The following is a 22,085-nucleotide window of genomic DNA, read 5'->3' on the forward strand; positions in this document are numbered from 1 at the left end:
CCCTGACCCCGGGATGGGAGACTGGAGGATCCTAACAGGATTGGGGGTTGGTTGGGTGTGACCAAGGCATCTGCCAAAGGGAGAGTACGAAGGAAAGGGGAGGCACCTCCTCCCTGGCTGTCCTTGGCCCCCTCTCCCCTCCTTGTTCTCTGGGAGTGGCTGGTGAGCAGTGGCCTCCCTGCAGGGCCAGGCAGGTGGGCCAGAGCTTTTGGTTTGCTGAGGTTTGTCAGGTTTTCCAGCTCGGGGCTCAGCCAGCTGGCAGGAAGCAGGACAGAGGTCACTTGAATTCAGACCACATGTCCCTGTTAAATACATTAGCTTTTAAATCAATCTTTGTTCAAAGTCCAGTGAGTTGCAAGCCTAGTGCTCACCTGCAGAGACAGAATTCCTGAGCGAACTAACAGAGCGGCTCCTCTTCCATCTCCAGGTAAGAACTGCTCGTGTCCTCCTTGAGGGTGCTGGCCACCGGGGCCTGAGCTACCTTCTTTCTTTTCCTTTACCCTTTTTCTTTTTCCAAGCCTGTAGCTGGCTGTCTAGGGCAGAGAAGAGTCCCATGGGGAGGGAGCCAGGCCCCTTTAGTGGTGGTTGGGGGTGAGAGATGATCCACACTCTGAGATTCTTTCTGCTGGAGATGCCCCTCACCTTTGCAGGCTAGGGTCTGCTTCACAAAGAAATTGGTAAACCGATCTCAGAAAAAGCTTTCCCTGGGTTGTATGGGGGGTTTGATGTGCAGCCAAAGGGAGTGAGACAACAGACTTCACAGGTAACCAGGTGGATACGCCCAGGACCTTCCTACTGGTACAGGGGCCTTGGGTAGCAGAGAAGACTCTTCTGGAAGCAGCCTTTAAAGGACGCAGCCTAACTTAGCTTGCCCACTAGATAATAAAAGCAGGCATCTTTCCTCTCTGTATCACACTGCAGCACTAAGACATGAGAAAAACCAGTGGATTTCCAGGCTGGCTGAACTTTAAAACATACATTCCCCAGGCTCTCACCTTTGGCATTTCTAAGTCTCCAGACCTTGTGTGAATTGAAAGATCTTTATTTGAAAACTCTCCCAGAATCATTCTGATCAGTGCAGGTAGGTTTGGGAACCACTAGTAGTTTATTTCTTAAGCAGAAGTGTCATGAGACTTAAGTATGACACTTACCTAAGGGTTCACTCTCTATGAAGACTCCCAGTCTGGGTTGGATCCAGCTATGAAGATTTGGGTGTTGGCTCTGAGAAACACATTCTTCTTTATTTACTAAAATCTCTGCAATGTATCACCAGGGCAGCTTTCAGTCTTGTATCCAGAAGGCAAGAGGGGGTAGCAGGGACTGCCTCAGGCCATGATTGTCCAGTCATCTGAAGTCTGCAGCAAATTACTCAGGGTCTTTGAATTTCTGTGTTATGATAGTAACTTCTGCTTATCTTTGACTTTTGTATGTTCTCTGCACCATAGGGTGTGAAGTTGCTGGTAATGATGTCTTATAGTCATAGACCACTGGCTAGGCAGCTACTTCTCCCCCATGGGAAAGAACATAGGACTGGAATACAAATCATCAGAGTTTTGATTCAGTTGCTAGTGACAGGCCATTAGACAAACTACTTAGCCAACTGGAGCCTCAATTTCATTATTGATCAAGTGAAGTCCTGTCATCTTTTCCCCAAGAGTGTACTGAAAATAAAATTGTAAGTACAAATGTGTGGTCTGGCATGGTGGCTCATGCCTGTAATCCAGCACTTGGGGAGGCCCAAGCGGGAGGATCACTTGAGGCCAGGAGTTCGAGACCAGCCTGGGCAATGAAGTGAGACCCCCCCCCGTCTCTACAGAAAATAGTAATAAATTAATCCTGCGTGGTGGCATGTGTCTGTGGTGTCAGCTACTTGGGAGGCTGAAATGGAAGGGTTGCTTGAGCCCAGGGGGTCGGGGCTACAGTGAGCCATGATTGCATCACTGCACTCCAGCCTGGGTGACAGAGTGAGATCCTGTCTAAAAAACAAAAAACCATGAATGTGTTAAAAACACGATGTAAGATGCCTAGATTTCAAATGTGTATATCGAAAGTCTCTGTAGAATAGTAAGAAGAAACAAATTGCAGTCACCTGGGGAACCTTGTCCTAGTCTTTTAATCTCGTTGAGCCTCTGTTTGCTCACTTACAAATAAGAAGTTGAGACCAGATCATCATTAATGTCTTTTTCAGTTGGCCAAGTATAAGGTAGATCCTGGAGCCTTGAAGGGTAGCTCCTTGTTATTGGGGTATAAATTAAAATGTCACCTCCCAGGAAGGACTTTCTAAATCAGCCTCCCACCTCCATGCCACCAGTATCTCTATCATTCATAGCGTGTACCATCAGAAATCATCTCATTTGGGCCGGGTGCAGTGGCTCACATCTGTAATCCCAGCACTTTGGGAGGCTGAGGCGGGTGGATCACCTGAGGTCAGGAGTTCAAGACCAGCCTGGCCAACATGGTGAAACGCCATCTCTACTAAAAATACAAAAATTAGCTGGGCATGGTACTGCCTGTGTGTAGTACCAGCTACTTGGGAGTCTGAGGCAGGAGAATTGCTTGAACCTGGGAGGTGGAGGTTGCAGTGAGCCAAGACTGTGCCATTGCACCCCAGCCTGGGTGACAGAGGGAGACTCCATCTCGAGAAAAAAAAAACAAACATCTCTTTTACTTGTCACCTTTGCCAGATGTTAAGCTTCAAGACTGCAGGGATCTTGTCATTTGTATTACTTGCTGTATTACCAGCCCCTTGAGCACTACCTGGCATAGAACGTATTTGCATAAATGGAATTAGTGTGGCAGGGAAGGAGCTAGAAGAATAGATGCAGATGGCGATGGCTTTGATGAGGTGTTCCTCAGGAAAGGAGGTTGAAGGACTCCAATCCTCTCTCAGGGCATCTGAAGTCCAGGGTCTAATCATATGGGAATGGGTTTCTCTGGTCACTTCTTAGTGAAATGATTCTTGCATTCATTGCATAGGGATGTGATGAGAGTGGCAAGCTGGAGCTAGACGTGTTTTCCTCAAGATCTCAGCAACTTCTTTCTTTGGTCCTTCATGAGGGACTGCCCAGATTTCCTTAATCTCTTTGCCTGATGGGTATCATGGCTAAGTGATTAAGAAAATGAGCATTGGGATTGGAAACATGCACTCTAGATCAGACTCTCTAAGCTTCTATTTCCTCATCAGTCAAATGGGCATATTAGAACCTAGTTCCGGAAGTTATGAGGGTTAAATGCACGTAGTGTCTAGCACATCTTAAGTGCTATTGAGATAATCTTCAGACAGCTTTGCTATTACATGACTCCTGGAATGCTATTACACGACCCCCAGGGAATGGCAGGAGTTTTGATAAGTAGAAAAGATAGCCCTAGCCCACTTAGTGGCAACCAGAGAAGGTTTGCTGTTGGTCTGAGGTGGTCACTGGTTTCTGAGGTGCCAAGCCTGGTTGGAGGCACAGATAGTCGGCATTCATAAAGCTGCGTAGAACCATGGGGTCCCAATGGGGACGTGAAACTAAATGATCCAGAAAAGCCCGTGGACTTTCCACCAGTTGTACTGAATACATCTTGATGGTGTGAGAATACAGAAAGGGGCTGTGGTGCCTGCTCTTAAGAAAGCTTATCTTGGCTGGGCACGATGGCTCACGCCTGTAATCCCAGCACTTTGGGAGGCTGAGGAGGGTAGATCACTTGAGGTCAGGAGTTTGAGACCAGCCTGGCCAACATAGTGAAACCCCATCTCTACTAAAAATACAAAAAGTAGCCGGGCATGGTGGCAGGTGCCTGCAATCCCAGCTTCTCAGGAGGCTGAGGCAGAAGAATTGCTTGAATCCAGGTGGCGGAGGTTGCAGTGAGCCGAGATCGCACCAGTGCGCTCTAGCCTGGACCACAAGAGCAAGATTCCATCCCCCTGGGCAAAAAAAAAAGCTTATCTTGCTGGAGATACACGACATGGACCCTGAAGCTCCTCTGTAGTCTACTGGACTGAGTCCAGTGCTCACAGTCTAACCTACTTCTTTTTTTCAACATATAACTGTGCTCTGATCTTTCTGAACCATTCACCATTCTGAACCACTCACCATAGTCAGTCACCTAGTCTGACTACTTGTATTTCCAGAATACATTCTACGCCTCAGGCCTGGGAGGCAGGGTAGATGGTGGAAGGAATCCAGACTCAACTGGGTTTGAATCCAGACTCTGCTTATCCAAATAGTCAGGGGAAACCAAGTTAACTTTTCAGTCTCTTTTCTTTTTCCTTGTAAAATGGCCCATCAGGATTGAATCAGAACCCATAAAAAGTACCTAGGCTGGTTCCTGATCCTAGTAGGGAGCTCAATAAATATATATAATAAGAAAGCTTTTATATTTAAATATTCCAGCACCCACACCATTGTTCAGCAGTTAAACTTCATAACTTTCCCTACTGGACTCCGGGCTCTTTCAGGGCAGGACGGTAGCTATTCTGGGTTGAACCCTGATAACTGCCTCGCAGTAGGTATTACATAGAACTTGTTAAGTATATGAGCGATAACTGAAATTCAGATGAAATGATACCTTCAGACTGTGATGGTCATGGAAGGATTCGTATATAATCTAAAATTTGAACTGAGCCTTGAAAATGGTAGGTCTTAAATTCATTCACTTGGAAAAAATGTTTACTTAGCACTTACTATGAGTAAGTAGTCAGAAGTGGGGAAGGGATTCCAGGCAGAGCATGGGGCATGAGCAAAGGGCAGGCTCGTGTGGGTGACCATGCACAGACCAGTTGGGGCTTGCTGAGGAGCTGGGGGCCCGAGGTAGGGCTGGATTATGTTGAGCCTCAGTGCCTGAGCAAGAAGCTGGAACTTCTTTTTTTTTTTTTTTTGAGACGGAATCTTGCTCTGTTGCCCAGGCTGGAGTGCAGTGGCATGATCTCGGCTCACTGCAAGCTCCGCCTCTTGGGTTCACGCCATTCTCCTGCCTCAGCCTCCCAAGTCGTTTGAACTATAGGCGTCCACCACCACACCCAGCTAATTTTTTGTATTTTTAGTAGAGATGAGGTTTCACTATGTTAGCCAGGATGGTCTCGATCTCCTGACCTGGTGATCCGCCTGCCTCGGCCTCCCAAAGTGCTGGGATTACAGGTGTGAGCCACCGCGCCCGGCCAAACTTCCTTTTCTTGAATGATTTTTTTTTTTTTTGAGACTGTAGTATAATAAAACCAGGGTCAGAAAGTTTGTCTTGAGGCAGGACTCTTGTAGTAGTTTAAACATACCAAAAAAAAAGTGAGGGGGGTAGAAATGCAAGTTCAACAAGTCATGTAACACAAAATGTCGATTTGGGGAAAACACTTGTCTCAGCTGACACTCAGGACGGTTGAGCTGTCTTCAGGTACTAGTTCTATCAGCAGCCTGAGGGTGTCCTCTCTCTGTGGGTGCCTCTGTTTCCACACAATATTGGCTCTATCCCTCTCCCAACTCATAGAACTCTTAGATAAGCAATCAAACTGTGAAAGGCCTTGAACTCCAGCCCAGAGTCTTGCCATATAGGACAAAGTATTGTTTATGGTGGCTGGAGGTAGGAAAGGTACTTAGTATCAGCAGGCCAAATGAACTTTGGGATAAGTAGATTCCATTCCTGATCATAAATGAGAAATAAAAACTACTCAGTGGGTCTGTGATCACTCTTCTCCAGATAATTCTCAATGGAATGGATTTCATTGATTTCTCACATTTGAAATTTATCCCTGGCTAAGACCAAACAGTAACTCTCACAATGGGAAAGTACACTAAGCAAATACGTATTTTAGAGCCCTGTTTCTCCTTCTATTTTTGATATTAGTTATTTAAAGTAAATATACTTGAGTATTTGAATTTCTGTATGCCTTGCTTTTCAGAGGAGAAATCCAGGCAGCCTTAAATATGATCTGCATAAAAATATAGGATCTGTTCTAGGTAAAATATATTTGAAGAAGGGTGAAATTGAGTTGTCTTTATCTCTTCCTTGCTAGAGACATCTGTCAGTAGCAGCTCAGATACAGCAGGATTTTTTTACTTATGCTGTTGGAAGGAACAGCATGTGCCAAGGCTCTGTGGCAGGCTCTGAAGGAGGCCAGCCATGGCTGGTGTGAGGCATGAAGCCTTGGAGTCAGGGCTGATGCCTGTAAGGGATTCTCAAGCCTGTCTATAGTTGCTGACTTAACGTCGCACAGTCTCCACCAACTGTATTTTCCTAACAAAAGTCTAGTGGGTTTGTTTTCTTCTTTCTTGTTACACAGATGCACGCAAGTGCTGCAAGAACAGTATTCCTCAAAGTACACACTGTGGTCAAGCGTCCTGAGAATGTGGCTTTTTTCTTGCTAAAGTTCAGAGTGTTTTTTAGGCAAGCATGGAGTTCAGTGGAAAGCAAATAATGTCTAGATTGAATGTTGCTGGAGAGACCCTGCCCTTTCTTTTCCTTATGCCTCAACGAAACAGAAATAACTTACTCTGTGGTTTCATACTAGATTATACAATCAGATACCCTTCCATAGTCAAAGTAACTAGGGTTAAACATTCCTCACCAGCAGTCCTGGTAAGTGTTTTTTTGTTTTTTTTTTGAGACGGAGTCTCGCTCTGTGGCCCAGGCTGGAGTGCAGTGGCATGACCTTGGCTCACTGCAACCTCCACCTCCTGGGTTCAAGCAATTCTCCTGTCTCAGCTTCCCGAGTAGCTGGGACTACAGGCACGTGCCACCGCGCCCAGCTAATTTTTGTATTTTTAGTAGAGACGGGGTTTCACCATATTGGTCAGGCTGGTCTCAAACTCCCAACCTCAGGTGATCCGCCTGTCTCGGCCTCCCAAAGTGCTGGGATTACAGGCGTGAGCCACTGCACCCAGCCCCTGCTAAGTTTTTAGTGTTTAGCATTTTCATGGATTGAGTGTTGGTTATGTAAGTGCCTTGTGGGGAGAGGCTCTGTTTTCTTCGTGGTGTGATACTGACTGCATAATTGATTCCTAGTTACTATTAGATAAGGTGATGGTGGGTTCAGGTGTAGATGACTATATTTATGGAATAATCCTGCCACTTCTAAGTCCCAGACCTTGGAAGATGAGCAGAGATGACAGTACCTGGGCTCTTTCTTTCCTGATGGTATTTTATTGCATCTGGCCATCTCTGGTGACAGCCCCCTTCTGTCTTTCTCCCTCCAAGCAGAATGCTGTTTATCCCATGCCCTCTCTCTGATCTTTTGGCATTTCAGTGATGCTGTCTGGTGAGTGAGCCTATTCACTAGCTACTCCTTGGCTATGAAGGTCCTTCTCTGGGCCAGGTATCTGTAGCTAAGGTAATGCTTCACTCACTCCATCTTGTCCACTGCTGTCTGTTCCTTGGGTCCCTATGTTCACTTCTGTTAGAGGTCATCCACTCCAGGTGGTGGAACTCTCTGGCCAGCTTAGTCTTGAAATTCTGTTAAAGCTCCCTGGACTCTTTTACCTCCTTGATGCACAGCATTTGGTTCTATTTTGTAATTCCCTGGCTTTTAGACTTACAGGATACTTTTGAGTCCAGAGTTTATTATTTGAGCTTTCTTTCATGGGGAACAAAATCTCCAGCCCTGACTTTTCAGCAGCTAAAATTAGCTTTGCAGAAGTGATCTGGACTGAGTGGATAGAGAATCCCTTGCCTGATCATTGAGGTGCCTGCCCATTCTTAGTCTGCAATTTCTTCTTGTCTGCTGCAAAAAGAAAATCAGGAACAAATTTCAAATGTTCTCATAGAAAATGGGATTCCCATTGCATCAGGCCTTTCATCAGAGGACAGGAAAGAGTAACTTGGATGGAGTGGACTTCTATGCTCCAGAAACTGTGCTGAGAGGCCTTGCATGCGCTACTGTGAGTCATCTTCACGGCATCCACATGTGCTTCCTATTCTAGGGGTACTTCTATCTTCAGCTCAAAATTAAGGAACTCACCCATGTTCTCACAGTTAACAAGCGGTGAAGCCAGGATTAAAAACTAGGTTTGGCTCTAAAACCCTTGCTCTTTCTACTCTACCCTTACTCAGAATCGATCCTGGGGGAATATGGAAACAAAAACACAGATTCCCTTTTGTATACACATCTGGCTCCTTTACAATTGCATCATGGGGAACTATTCTGCTCTAAAGATCTTTTCAGATGACTTTTCCTGTGTCAACCCACTAACTTTTGAAACTGCTTCCACAGTCCCTTCTTCTTTCCTCCCACCTCATGCTGTTAAGCTAGTCCCTGAAACATTTCATCTTCCCAATCCCAAACTCCTAGCTCTTCTTATCTGCCAATTCATGTTGGCCCCACAGTCTGACATTCCAGCTCTGTGCTCCTTGTAAATCTAGAAATCCTCACATCCTACCCTTATGGGCTTGTTAGTTTGAGCTGAAGTCTTGCTGTGTCACCCAGGCTGGAGTGAGTGGTGCAGTCTTGGCTCACTGCAACCTCCGCCTCCCGGGTTCAAGCAATTCTCCTGCCTCAGCCTCCGGAGTATATGGGGTTATAGGTGCCTGTCACCACACCTGGCTAATGTTTTTTTGTGTTTTTAGTAGAGATGAGGTTTCACCATGTTGGCCAAGCTGGTCGCAAACTCCTGACCTCAAGTAATTCACCCGTCTCGGCCTCCCAAAGTGCTGGGATTATAGGTGTGAGCCACTGCGCCTGGCCTACCCTTATGTTTTAAAAACATGTCAGCCCCAACTTAGGGTAAAAGTTACCACTTTCCTTGTCTATTCTTGATGTATATTACTGTGAGAAAAATACATGGGAACCCACGCTGCTGCAAGTTTATTTTTATATATATATATATATATATATATTAACTATATATTAACCTAAGTTGTTTCTTAGACATTTTAATTCAATTCATTGACTCTTTGTAGTGAACTAATGCTGTGGCCATTAGTTCAATGTCTTAGTTCACCGCCAGCTCGGGGGCTCCATTCTGTTTTGGTTTACACAGAATTTCTTTTAAGTTCGAAATAGCTGTCAGTTTTTTTAAATGGGGACGTTTTATGTAAATCTAGACTTCCAGAGTCTCTTGAAAATTGAAAGGTGGCATGCTGACCTCCTCTTCCTCAGGCAGTTGTCTTCTCATGAAAAGCGGCAGCTTTTCCTCCGTCCCCTCCCGGCCACCTTCACTGATTTACCCGTTTGACCCTAGAGACTATTTTTCTGTGGTACTTTTGCTCCATATTTTTCAAGTTCCTGATTTTTGTCAACTACTTCATAGGAGAGATTGACGCTGAGGTAAGTGACCTTGTTTTCTTCTTTATCATATTTTTTTCTACTTCGCTCCTGACCCCGGAGAAGAGGTATTTCCTCTCACCAAGGCTAACCCCAGTTTCCATATTCTCCATATCATCTCTTGATACAGAAACATGCTGATTGTTTCCTTAATGTTAAAAATAAAAACATCCAGGCTGGGTGCAGTGGCTCATGCCTGTAATCCCAGCACTTTGGGAGGCCGAGGCGGGCGGACCACAAGGTCAGGAGTTTGAGACCAGCCTGACCAACATGGTGAAATCCCGGCTCTACTAAAAAAAAAAAAAATTAGCTGGGCATGGTGGCGGGTGCCTGTAACCCCAGCTACTCAGGAGGCTGAGCAGGAGACTTGCTTGAATCTGGGAGGCAGAGGTTGCAGTGAGCTGAGATCACACCACTGCACTCCAGCCTGTGTGACAGAGCAAGACTCTGTCTCAAAAAATAAAATAAAAATAAATAAATAAAGCATCCATCAATCCCACTTTTCCCTCCAGCTGCTACTCCAACTCTCTAATTTATCTGTTCCCAAATGTATCAATATTTGTTGCTTCTGTTACTTGGTATCCACTTGCTTCTTAGTGTCTTATCAGGCCCAGACTTACATTTTCTGAATGTCAGTGGCATTTTCTGTTTTCATTCTCTCTACCTCTTAGCATTATTTGGCATTGTTAACTATCCCATCTTAAAATTCTTCTTTTAGTTTTGATGACACTAAAATTTTGGCTTTTTGTTTTCTGATTATTCCTTTTTGCTTCCTCTTTCTTTTCTCTTTTTCTCTCTCTCTCTTTCCCTCCCTCCCTCCCTCCCTCCCTTCCTTCCTTCCTTCCTTCCTTCCTGTCTCACTCACTCTGTTGCCCACACTACAGGCAGTGGTGTGATCTCGGCTCACCGCAACCACTGCCTCCCGGGTTCAAGCGATTCTCCTGCCTCAGCCTCCCGAGTACCTGGGCTTACAGGCACGTGCCTGCATGCCCGGCTAATTCTTGTATTTTTAGAAGAGACAGGGCTTCACCAGTTGGCCAGGCTGGTCTTGAACTCCTGACCTCAAATGGTCTGCCCTCCTTGGCCTCCCAAAGTACTGGAATTACAGGTGTGAGCCACCGCGTCCGGCCTCCTTTTTGTTTCATTTTCCTATCACTTAGATACAGGTATTGCACAAGGCTTTATCCTTGGCTCCCCTCCTTTCGTAATCTCATTGATGGGCTTCATGTAGTGCTGCTGTGCAGATGGTCCCAAACCTGGACTCTAGTCCAGCATCTCCTGAGCTCTAGGTGATGTTCAGTCAAGTCCTCTAATTGAAACCTACCTCAAACTGATGTTGCCATCTCATTCCTCATGACTACACCATCTTTTAATGGCATCACATTTCTGCCAGTCACCAAAGCATGAATTAGTTTCCTTTGACACATTCCCTTTCAAACACACAGACTGGGTGGGCAGCATTCCTCAGAAGGTGCTAGAGCTCCTGTAATAGAAGACCACAGAAGGTGTGGCTTAAATGACATTTATTTTCTCATGGTTCTAGAGGCTGGAAGTCCAAGGTGTCAACAGGTTTGGGTCCTCGGAGGCCTCTCTCCTGTCTTCTCCCTGTGTCCTCACATGGCTTTATTCTCTGTGCAAGTGCATCTCTGATGTCTCTTCCTCTTTACATAAGGGCATCAGTTCTGTTGAATTAGGGTCCCACCCTTATGACCTCATTTAACCTTAGTTACTTCTTTAAAGTTCCTGTCTTCAAGTACAGTCACATTGGGGATTGGGGCTTCAATGTATGAATTGGAAGTTGGGGGCAAAAATCAGTCTATAATAGAAGGGGAGTTCGGGGCTTGAAGTAGGAAAGGTATCCAGGCTGGTTAGTAGAAAATACTGAGCCAGGGTTATCAGCTCAGGGAAAGTATACAGCTGGCCCTTGTGGAGAAGCAGGCAGAAGAAGTGAGTGGCTACAGAACTAGAGTGTCCTTGCAACCCCTGGACTAAGAGGAGCCCAAAGCACAATTGTGTTCGAATTGAGCTGTGGCCTCAGAAGACTTAACTGTGCATTTGCCACCCTGCGACAGGGGATCTTTCCTCATGACAGTGAAACCAGAACAAAATAACTACATGCCAGGGGAGTAAGCCGTCATTAGGAAGAGTGGCAGGAGCCTGTGGGCCCTGACACTGGGTGCTGCACACCTGTTGTTCCTCCTGGACACTTGTCATGGTGAGTGTAAAGAAGTGTTTTGGACATCTGTGTTGTCACAGCTGTTCTGTCTGAGATCATCTCTGCATGGAGAAATCTGAGGGAACAAGGCTGAAGAGTTACTACAATGTCACTTAGTCCTCTCTGTAGTTCCTCCACCTCTGTCACCTTCATTCTATTCTGACGGCTGCTATGTGGGTCAGGCCCTTTATCACGTGTGAGTAGGATTTTGACAACAGCCTCTTACCTGGCCTCTCTGCAGTGTCTTTGCTTGAATCCAGCCTACCTGCCCTTCTTGGTAACCAACTCTGATCCTGTTATTCCTCTGCTTAAAAGCCTTGAGTGGTGCCCCTTTCCACCAAGCTAAGGCCAGATCCCTTGGGCTGATTAAAGGCCTTTATAATCTAATTTGTCACCCATGATTTCCCTCTGTTGGCTGTCCTTCAACCACATTGGGTTTTAGCTCTTCCTTGACCACACCCAAGCTTTCCCTCTTTCTTTCTCTCTCTCTTGCTCTCCTCTTTCTCTCTCTCTCACTCTCCTCTTTCTCTCTTTCGACAGTGTCTCACTCTGTCACCCGGGCTGGAGTTCAGTGCACCGTCTCGGCTCACTGCAACCTCCGCTTCCTGGGCTGAAGTGATTCTCCTGCCTCAGTCTCCTCAATAGCTGGGACTACAGGTGCCCACCACCATGCCTGGCTAATTTTTGTATTTTTAGTAGAGACAGGGTTTTACCTTGTTGGCCAAGATGGTCTAGATCTCTTGACCTCATGATCCACCCTCCTCGGCCTCCCAAAGTGCTGGGATTACAGGTGTGAGCCACTGCACCTGGCCAGTTATTTTTGTTCTAAAACTTTTTCTTAATTCTATTCAACTATAAAGTCTCTTGAGAATAGGGGTGGTGTATAACTTTATCCTTTCAACCACTTGACAGTGTTTTGCATATAAGTGAGGGGCAGATGCCTGTGGAACAAATGAAATCAGGTTTGGGTAGTATGTCTTCTTGATGCTGAAATGGAAAATAGAAGGAACTACGTTCATGATCCCAAACAGATTTCACCTGCCCCAGCATGCTAACTGAAGAAGCTAATTCTTTGGGAAAGGGAAGAGATTGGTAGGGAGCAAAGGACTGTGGAGTAAATCTGGCAACCATCACTCATCCTCCAGGGTTCACAGGATGGCTGGTAGGGCCTCAGTCCTGAGTGGATTCTGCCCATAGGGTTGGAGGAGGATGAGGAATGGCCTCAGCTTTTAAGGTGTTTAGGTTTGGGAGGTGGGGAGCAATCCCCTAGACTTAATTAATAGCATAAAGAGTCCATGAGAACAGTGAAAGGTTGTTTCATCTGCTTGGTTCTATGCTCACCCGACTCAGAACTAGAACTTGGGGAGGGAGGCACAAGGAACAGATTGCAGGTTGCGACACACTCCTATCTTGCTGGCTGGGGCACTGATTGTGGGCACACAGGATCCCGAGGACCACACGGTGTGACCAAGGCTTCTCCTAATCAGGCTGCCACCTTGGTCTGTCAAGTTGGATAAAGGTGAGCCCAGGGTGGCTGTGATTAGCTCATTCAATCTCAACATTCCTCTGTGACCCATGAGGGAGGGAGTTATCCTGAGGCTGAGGGGAGACAGGAGGAGTCGAGGCAGCCTAGGGTGATTTTTTTTTTTTGATGGAGTCTCGCTCTGTCACCCAGGCTGGAGTTCGGTGGCCTGATCTCGGCTCACTGCAAGCTCCACCTCCCAGGTTCACGCCATTCTCCTGCCTCAGCCTCCCGAGTAGCTGGGACCACAGGTGCCCGCCACCACGCCCGGCTAATTTTTTGTATTTTTAGTAGAGAAGGGGTTTCACGGTGTTAGCCAGGATGGTCTCGATCTCCTGACCTTGTGATCCGCCTGCCTCGGCCTCCCAGAGTGCTGGGATTACAGGCGTAAGCCACCGCGCCCAGCACCTAGGGTGATTTTTAAGATCTAGTTCCTTTGCTCTGGTTTAGGTCTTTAGATCTGCTTTAGATCTGAGGTGGGGCCTAAGCATCGATTTTCCTAAATCTCTACAGGTGATTCTGAGGGGCAGCTAGGATTGAGAATCAAACTTGTAAGGTGATTGCAAGCATTAAATGAGATAATGTGTCATAGAGAATTTTCAAATGACATGATTTATTATTGCTAGCATTGCCTGACACGGTCTACAGAGTTACACGATTTCAACTAAATTCTTCTGCTCACTCAGATGAGACAGCTGGAGCCTTTGGGCATGGGTGGACAACTAGGACTGAGGAGATGAAGGAAGATCTTTTCATTCTGCTGACTTCACTCCTCAAGGAGTTGCCATTTATTTTCCTTCTTCAGAAGAAGAATTTACTTACCCCTGGCCCGTGTTTTGTCTGGTCTCTAGCAGCTTCAGAATTCCTTCTTTTTTTTTTCTTGAGACAGAGTCTCGCTCTGTCGCCAGGCTGGAGTACAGTGACGCGATCTCGGCTCACTGCAAGCTCCACCTCCCGGGTTCAAGCGATTCTCCTGCCTCACGCTGCCACTACACCCAGCTAATTTTTTTTTTTTTTTTTGAATTTTAATAGAGACAGGGTTTCACCATGTTGGCCAGGATGGTTTCGATCTCCTGACTTCGTTATCCGCTTGCCTTGGCCTCCCAAAGTGCTGGAATTACAGGCATGAGCCACTGCGCCCAGCCCAGAATTCTTTTTCTTTCTTTCTTTCTTCTTCTTTTTTTTTTCCCCGAGATGGAGTCTCACTCTGTCGTCCAGGCTGGAGTGCACTGGTACGATTTCGGCTCACTGCAACCTCTGCCTCCCAGGTTCAAGCGATTCACCTGCCCCAGCCTCCCGAGTAGTTGGGATTACAGGTGTGCACCATCATACCTGGCTAATTTTTGTATTTTTGGTAGAGATGGGGTTTCACCATGTTTGCCAGGCTGGTCTCTAACTCCTGACCTCAGGTGATCCACCCACCTTGGCCTCCCAAAGTGCTGGGATTACAGGCGTGAGCCACCACACCAGGCCCAGAATTCCTTTTCAAAATAACACCTGGAAGCTCATAGGAGTTACACAAAGAGCACTCAGGAACAGCTCCCAGCTCAGACTTCCAGCTTTCTGTGCAGAGGAGTCGGTGAGGGTGGTGCTGAGGATCTCATATATCAATCCTGTTGATGGCCGTCTGGGCCCTGAGAGTCCTGGGCCTGCCTTGGGCTTGGAAGAAGTCCCCTAGGTCCCACCAGCTATTTCTTTCCTATGGAAAATAGACAAGTGGCTTTAGTTCTTTCTACTCTGCCAGATCCAGAGGTCATACCACTCTCCTTTTCATGGTCATTACCAAGCCTTCCTAACTTCTAAAGGGTATGCAATGTTTCTTCTTGACCATGGCCACATTATTCTCTTTCCTGGCAGCAATAATCTAATCATTTTGGAAAAAAGCAAAGTTTAATGGTATAATTAGCTTTTTCATCAATAAAATTGGTGAAAAAAAAATCTCATTGGCTTTCACCCCTGAGCGGTTCCCGTCTGCCAGCCAACACTTTGTTCTCTTTCCCACAGATAAACAACTTTGTTGTCAACTATTGACTTTTCCCCCTCGAGCTCAGGAATGGTTATAGCTTTCTTTCATCTCCAGTTTTTTTTTTCTTTTTTTGAGACAGGGTCTCATCTGTTGCCCAGGCTGGAGTGCAGTGGTGCGATCTCGGCTCACAGCAACCTCTGCCTCCAGGTTCAAGCCATCCTCCCACCTAAGCCTCCCGAGTAGCTGGGACTAAAGGTGTGTACCACCATGTATTTTGGCTCTTTGAACTGGGGAACAAAGCCTGCTGGATTTAATGGACGCCAACTTAAGATGATTGCTGCTAATGATATTCTAGAAATCCATAGGCCTTCACTTCTTCTGTGTCTATCCACCAGATGGGCCTGATCTCTAGATTTTCTCAGGAGGCAGAAGATGAGGTGGGGTTAAAGAAGTAGGAAAGAGTATCCTTAAATACAAAGATCCTTCCTAATTAGACCCTGTGTTCCAGAGTCCCGGGCATCCTTATCATGGAGCAACGACAGAGTCTTGTGAAAGAGACATACCCCAGCTCTGAATTAGGGGACAGAGTAACACCAGGATGTGGACTAGACAGAACAAAGCCTGGAGGTGGACCAGAGCCCAGCTCCCTTGGCTCCTAGATGAATCATCTTTCTGCAAGATGGCAAAGGAAACAAATAGTTTTAGGTTCCCATGTAAGACAAGGCTTTTGAGGTTTAGGTCTGCTTTCCCCATCGGTGCAGCTGGGGGTGTTAAATATTTAATCAGTTTGGCCTGGGTACATGCAGATCGATGGACACAGCATTAATCCATTAATGGCTGTGTGGTGGGGAGTACATAGTGGGAGGAGGCAGTTGCGGGCTTGCAGCAGTAGCTGTTTCCCCACCAGTATGGTAGCATTTCACTATTGCTATAAAGTGGCTCTAATTTTCTGGCTTGAACCAGACAAAAAAGAAACTGACCTTGAATGCTTGAGCCTTCAAAGCCGTAGGTGCAGATCTGAGTGATTACCATCTGGCTGTTTGAAAACTTCAAACAAAAAAGTCAACTTGAGATTCTGCCAAGAAACAGTGATTTGTGTTTCCTTGTATGTCAGGCTCACAGGTCTCCAGTGAGACATAGGAAAACCTTTGCCTCTTCCCCTCTCTCCAAACACAGGGCTGGTTCTCCTAGTGAGGAGGTTTCACTTTCTATCCTTGGCCTACAAACAAAGAGATTAAGAGTTTGTGGTTGACACTGCAGGGCGTGAGATTGCTGAGTCTTGGGTGTGAGTGCCTTAGAAATGAGCATTCATATGCTGATCACAAACAGCCTCATCTCTTGAGGAAAACATAGTATCTGTTGCCTTATCCTGATTATAAGGACATATTTTAAACTTTGTAGGATTTGAATGAGGTTCTCCAATAATTACCCCCAGCTTTAAGAGGGCTTTGCATGTTTTGTTTGACATTCTGTTTTATTTTCTTCACAGCAAATATCATTATCTGAAATGATCCTATTCATTTTAATTATTGTCTGGTCCTCCCAGTAAAGTACATTGAGACCTCATCTTTCTCTTCTGATTTTTTTTCTTTTGGGGTCTTTTGGCCCTATGAAATGGAAAGGTGTAGGGATCTATAGGTGAGCTTGGATGTAGATGTGAACTCAAGCTGAAACTGAACTGATGCTCGCAGGTTGGGATCAGCAGAAAGAGGAGTGAAAGGTGAGGGAGCTGGAATGGGCCACAAACAGGTGCCTGGATGTGACTCAACTCTGGTGATGCCATATTTTCTCCTTTCATCCCAGAGTGGTGTTTTCCTGACAGCTGGTCATGGCTTTTGATAAGGCAGAGCTGCCTAGCTCTCCCAAGGTGCTGGTGTTGACCACTGGTGAGTGGCTTTGCTGTTTTCTTGCCTTAATGTTCGATGGGGAGTCTGTTTGTTTGTTTCTTTCTTCGCTACTTAGTCACTCGTGCCACTGGTGGCATGGGCTTCAGATTTTGCGGAGACTGCATGACAGGCCTGGTATTGGGCAGTTGGGGGCTCTCTGTCCGATTTGTACTGTACGTCTCTGTGGGCATGAAGGTCAGGGATGGCCATGGCTTCTAGGGTGCCTGGAGCACTTTGTGGCCTATTCTCCACCCTCCCCCATATCCTGTATGGTCATCCGTTCTTGTCCCTCCAGGAGGGAAGGGATAGGTGGTTTATTCTGATTTGTAGGTAGGGAACTGTGACGAGAGGAACTTGAGGGCTTGCCTTGCAGGTGGTGTGAAGAGCAGACTCCAGTGCTCTGTTGTGAGCCTTCTCCCTTCTGTATCAGCCTCCTGCTGTTCTGGCCCCCATTCTTATTCTCCTATAAAAGAAAAAGCTTTCAGCCAGCAGGTGTCGGGGGCACTGGCAGAAGTCTTACCCTTAATAATAACTGGGTGCTGGAGCCCTAGCTGTCGGTTTTACGCTTGTCCTGTCTTCCTCCTATGGCTCAGGACCTTGCCCCTGCAATGGGGCAACAAGAGGGGCAGGATGAATGGAAATAGAAGCTGCTTCAGGCCAGGCATGGGGGCTCATGTCTGTAATTCCAGCACTTTGGGAGCCTGAAGCATGAAGATCACTTGAGCCCAGGAGTTTGAGACCAGCCTGGGCAACAAAGCGAGACACTGTCTCTAAAAAAATTAGTTAGCAGGGCATAGTGGTATGTGCCTGTAGCTCTAGCTATTCAGGAGGCTGAGGTGGGAGGATCGCCTAAGCCCAGGAGTTCGAGGTTGCAGTGAGCTGCGATTGCGCCATTGCACTCCAGCCTGCGTGACAAAGCGTCTGGGAGGGAGAGCCCCAACCTAGCCACTGGAATCCCTTTTCTATCGAGCATCTCTGCTCTGCTGTGGCTAGAGACTTCAGGGGCCAGAACAGCCTTTTCTAGTGCATCTCCAACATATTGGACCAGCTCTAAGGCCTGGTGTCCTTTTTTTTTGAGAGAGTCTCACTCTGTTGCCCAGGCTGGAGTGCGGCGGTGTGATCTCGGCTCACTTCAATCTCCACCTCCCAGGTTAAGGCAATTATCCTGCCTCAGCCTCCTGAATAGCTGGGACTACAGGTGGCTGCCACCACGCCCGGCTAATTTTTGTAATTTTAGTAGAGCTGGGGTTTCACCATATTGGCCAGGCTGGTCTCAAACTCCTGACCTTGTGATCTGCCCACCTCGGCCTCCCAAAGTGCTGGGATTACAGGGGTGAGCCACCGCGCCTGCCTTTTTTAATGGTTTAAGCTCTTCCTTGTCCTGTCCTACCTCACCAAGCTTCTACTAATCCTTCAGTTCTTGGAAGTGTCATTCCTTCAGGAAGTGTTCTTAATTCTTCCCATCCCACTCCCTATTCCCAAGACCCTTTGTTATTTTCCCCCTTATCACTGCATTCTTCCCCAGCATGACACTCACCACGTATGGTTATACGAATGTAATTATGTTCCCCAATAGGAAAGGCAAGGTATGGGTCCATCTTGTCTACAGATTTAGCCTTGATTCCTTGAACTTGAAAAGCTCTTCAAATGTTTGAATGAGAGTGGGCTTGTCATAAATTTTTTGGGTCATGTATTTGGACTTAATTTCTTTAGGTCAGAGGACAAAGAGGAGTTTGGTTGGAGATATTGAAATGGAAGCATCTGTGTCCAGTACTCAGTAAAATATGTGGGTCTGAAACTCTAGTAAAAAGGTTGTCCTTGGGGAAACAGATTTGGAAATCATTAGCAAGTTCTGGAAGGTGTCCTCCTGTGCCCCCAGCATTACTACCCAAGCAGTCTAGATTTGGTGATTGGAAGAACAGAATTATAGAAGATGGAGGATGGGGTTCTCACTCCAATTAGATTCTCTTTTCCATGGATTTATTAATTTTTTTTCATCACAGAAATGACCTCCACCTTCAACCCCCGAGAATGTAAACTGTCCAAGCAAGAAGGGCAAAACTATGGCTTCTTCCTGCGAATTGAGAAGGACACCGAGGGCCACCTGGTCCGGGTGATTGAGAAGGGTAGCCCAGCAGAGAAGGCTGGCCTTCAGGATGGAGACAGAGTTCTTAGGATCAATGGTGTCTTTGTGGACAAAGAAGAACATATGCAGGTGAATGAGACATTTGGGGCTTTTCTTCCAGGATCTCTTCAGCCCCCACGTCTTCTCTGCTGATTATAATTTTGGGGTTTGGTAGAATTTGGTTCTTTCCTGGCTGCCACTGGCAAGGCAGGACACCTTTATTGCTGTACCTTGTGTTGGCCAATCAAGTCCCCTATGAGGAACCAAGAACTGTACACATTACTCTTGGATTTGAATAGCGTCAGGTCTAACATGAATTGCATGTTCGCTATATACCAAAAATGGTGCTAGGCATTTTTTTTTTTTGAGATGGAGTCTCGCTCTTTCACCCAGGCTGGAGTGCAGTGGTGTGATCTCGGTTCACTGCAAGCTCCGCCTCCCGGGTTCATGCCATTCTCCTGCCTCAGCCTCCCAAGTAGCTGGGACTACAGGCACCTGCCCCCACGTCTGGCTAATTTTTTTTTTTTTTTTGTATTTTTAGTAGAGATGGGGTTTCACCGTGTTAGGCAGGATGGTCTCGATCTCCTCACCTCGTGATCCACCTGCATTGGCCTCCCAAAGTGCAGGGATTACAGGCATGAGCCATCACGCCCTGCCAGCAATTTTATATTCATTATCTTGTTAAGTCCTCATCATGACCTCATGAGGTATATGTTACAATCTCACAGATTAGGAAGCTAAGTACAGATATCTTAGCTTGCTAACATGTTCATGCCGAGGATATATGGGAGAGTCTGGCCTTACCCTATTCTGCCTGACTCCAAAAGCATGCTCTTTTCCTTACACTGTGCTGTCCCCATGCACTCGGGAGGAATGGTTACAATCTAGGGCAGCACTCCTCTCTAGAAATGACCAGTCTTTTAAGAACCCTCTGAGCTGGGGTTGGACCACACTCTACATTCCAGCAGTGCCAGAAGCTCAGCCTAATCTGCACCTGGATATCGGGAGGGCAGGGATGGAGGTGGCTGAGGAACTACCTGCTTCTACTTGGGTGTCAAGGGTCAACTAGCAGGATCTCCAGGGCCAGATATTGAGCCAGATGGTCAGCATTTCCCTCTGGCAGTTGACAGAGGGTTATTAAAGTTATCTTTTTCTTCTTCCCTCCTAGGTTGTGGATCTGGTCAGAAAGAGTGGGAATTCAGTGACTTTACTAGTTCTGGATGAGGATTCCTATGAGAAAGCAGTGAAAACACGGGTGGACTTGAAAGAGTTGGGTCAAAGTCAGAAGGAGCAAGGTTTGAGTGATAATACACTTTCCCCTGTGATGAATGGAGGTGTGCAAACTTGGACCCAGCCCCGGCTCTGCTATCTCGTGAAGGAGGGAGGCAGCTATGGCTTCTCTCTGAAAACTGTCCAAGGTCAGAATTTTTGGGGGAGCAGGGGGAGGCAGGGGCAGGGCACAGAAAACAGGCTTCCAGAACAAAGATGCTACTGGTTAATGACTTTTCTTCTTTGACTGACTTTTCAGTTGCTATAGATAGCTTGCAACAGCTTTCCTCCCTCCCTCTCTCGCTCCCTCCCTGCCCTTTCCCTTGCCTTGCACAGTTGTGCAATGGGGGAGGGACATTGGACAGCAGTGGGGGTGGGGGGCACTGGGCACTCCTGTCCCTGTTTGTCAGGCTGACACTTGAGTACTCTTTGAGGTCAGGGGGTCAGAGGGTTGATGCTTCTAGCCCTCTTAGGGTGAAAATGAAGGGGAGAATAAGGAATAAAAGGCAAGAAAAATGAGATTCTTCATAATAGCTACTTTTGAGTAAGATTGTTATCTTTTTTTTTTTTTTTATCTGAGTGCCCAGATAGTCATTCATTTATTCAACAAATTCTTGAGCACCTACTGATGTGCCAGGCACTGTTACCTTTGCTGAGAATACTGCAATAATCTCCACCCTCCTGTAACATTTTGATAGTATCCTCAGCTGTGGCTCAGCCCCACCTGTTATGAGGTGCATCTTTGAGCTCTGGCTAAGAGGTACATAGTGATTTGAGAAACCCTGACCATCAGGAAGCACTAGAAGTTCTATTTCTAGAATTTCAGAGGTGCAGACTAACCTATGTTCAGTTGACCGTGGCTCTGGGGTATTGGTTGGAACCAGAGGAGCTGTGTTAGCTGGTCGGTTCCTTCTTGAACGCTGCCTCTGCCTATGTTCTTTCTGGGGCTGGAGAAGCACTGGTGGTAGGTCATGATTTGGCAAGTGATACAGCAGCAGACCAGTGGTAAATTTAAAATAGTTTCTAAGGCTTATGTAACCTGTACCAAGAGATGTAAACTCACGATAAGGGGTATTTCTCAGGTTTGTCAGTTATTAAACGCAGTGGTGTGCGTAGTCAAAGGAAGGTTGGCACGTCTTAGAAACCTATTATCAGTAAAGTGGTAAAAGAAAAGAAAATCATAATTCAGATTCTACTCATCTGGCTCGTGTGCTAATGCACATGGTGAATGGTTTAGGTTAGCTTTATGAGGAAAATGGTCTCTTCATGACAAACATATGACAAGGTAGCAGGAGAAATGCTGAGTGTTTAAGGAAGCAGAGTTTAAGTTACTGTCATTCCTTACAAGTGATTTATGTAGTCATTAGCAAGCGATCCCTTGCCTAGGTTGAAATACAAGAGTCCCCCCTTATCCTGTTTGGCTTTCCATAGTTTCAGTTACCTTACCTGCAGGCAACTGTGGTCTGAAAATATTAAATGGAAAATTCCATACATAATTTTTGCATTGTGAACCATTATGAGTAGTGTAATGAAATCTTGTGCTGTCCTGCCCCATCTTGGACGTGAATCCTCTGTTTGTCTAGCATCTCCATGTGGTATGTGCTTACCTGCCTGTTAGTCTTACTACCTACTACGCAGTTACCAGGTCAACTGCCACGGTATTAAAGTACTGTGTTCAAAGAATCCTTATTTTGCTTAATAATGGCCCAGCACAGAAAGAAAAATATCACATGTTCTCATATTATGTAGGAGCTAAAAAATGTGAATCTCATGGAGGTAGAGAGTAGAATGAGAGATACCAGAGGCTGGGAAGGGGTGTGTGTGTGGGGTAGGGTGGGGATGAAGAAAGCTAGGTTAATGGGTACAAACACAC

At 46.3% G+C, this 22,085-nt stretch overlaps 1 protein-coding gene across 1 annotated transcript in view; it reads left to right on the forward strand.

The window, feature by feature from the left end:
- Nucleotides 1–201: 201 nt before the first annotated feature.
- Nucleotides 202–22,085, forward strand: part of PDZK1 (PDZ domain containing 1) — a 35,985-nt gene continuing 14,101 nt past the window's right edge. Inside the window, exons 1-3 of the mRNA XM_003268086.3 lie at nucleotides 202–427; nucleotides 18,822–19,033; nucleotides 20,112–20,361. Of these exons, the coding sequence (XP_003268134.1) occupies nucleotides 18,824–19,033; nucleotides 20,112–20,361 (460 nt within the window). The 5' untranslated portion in view covers nucleotides 202–427; nucleotides 18,822–18,823. The remainder of the gene's footprint in view (nucleotides 428–18,821; nucleotides 19,034–20,111; nucleotides 20,362–22,085) is intronic.

The sequence above is a fragment of the Nomascus leucogenys genome, chromosome 12, assembly GCF_006542625.1.
Source record: "Nomascus leucogenys isolate Asia chromosome 12, Asia_NLE_v1, whole genome shotgun sequence".
Taxonomy (NCBI): domain Eukaryota; kingdom Metazoa; phylum Chordata; class Mammalia; order Primates; family Hylobatidae; genus Nomascus; species Nomascus leucogenys.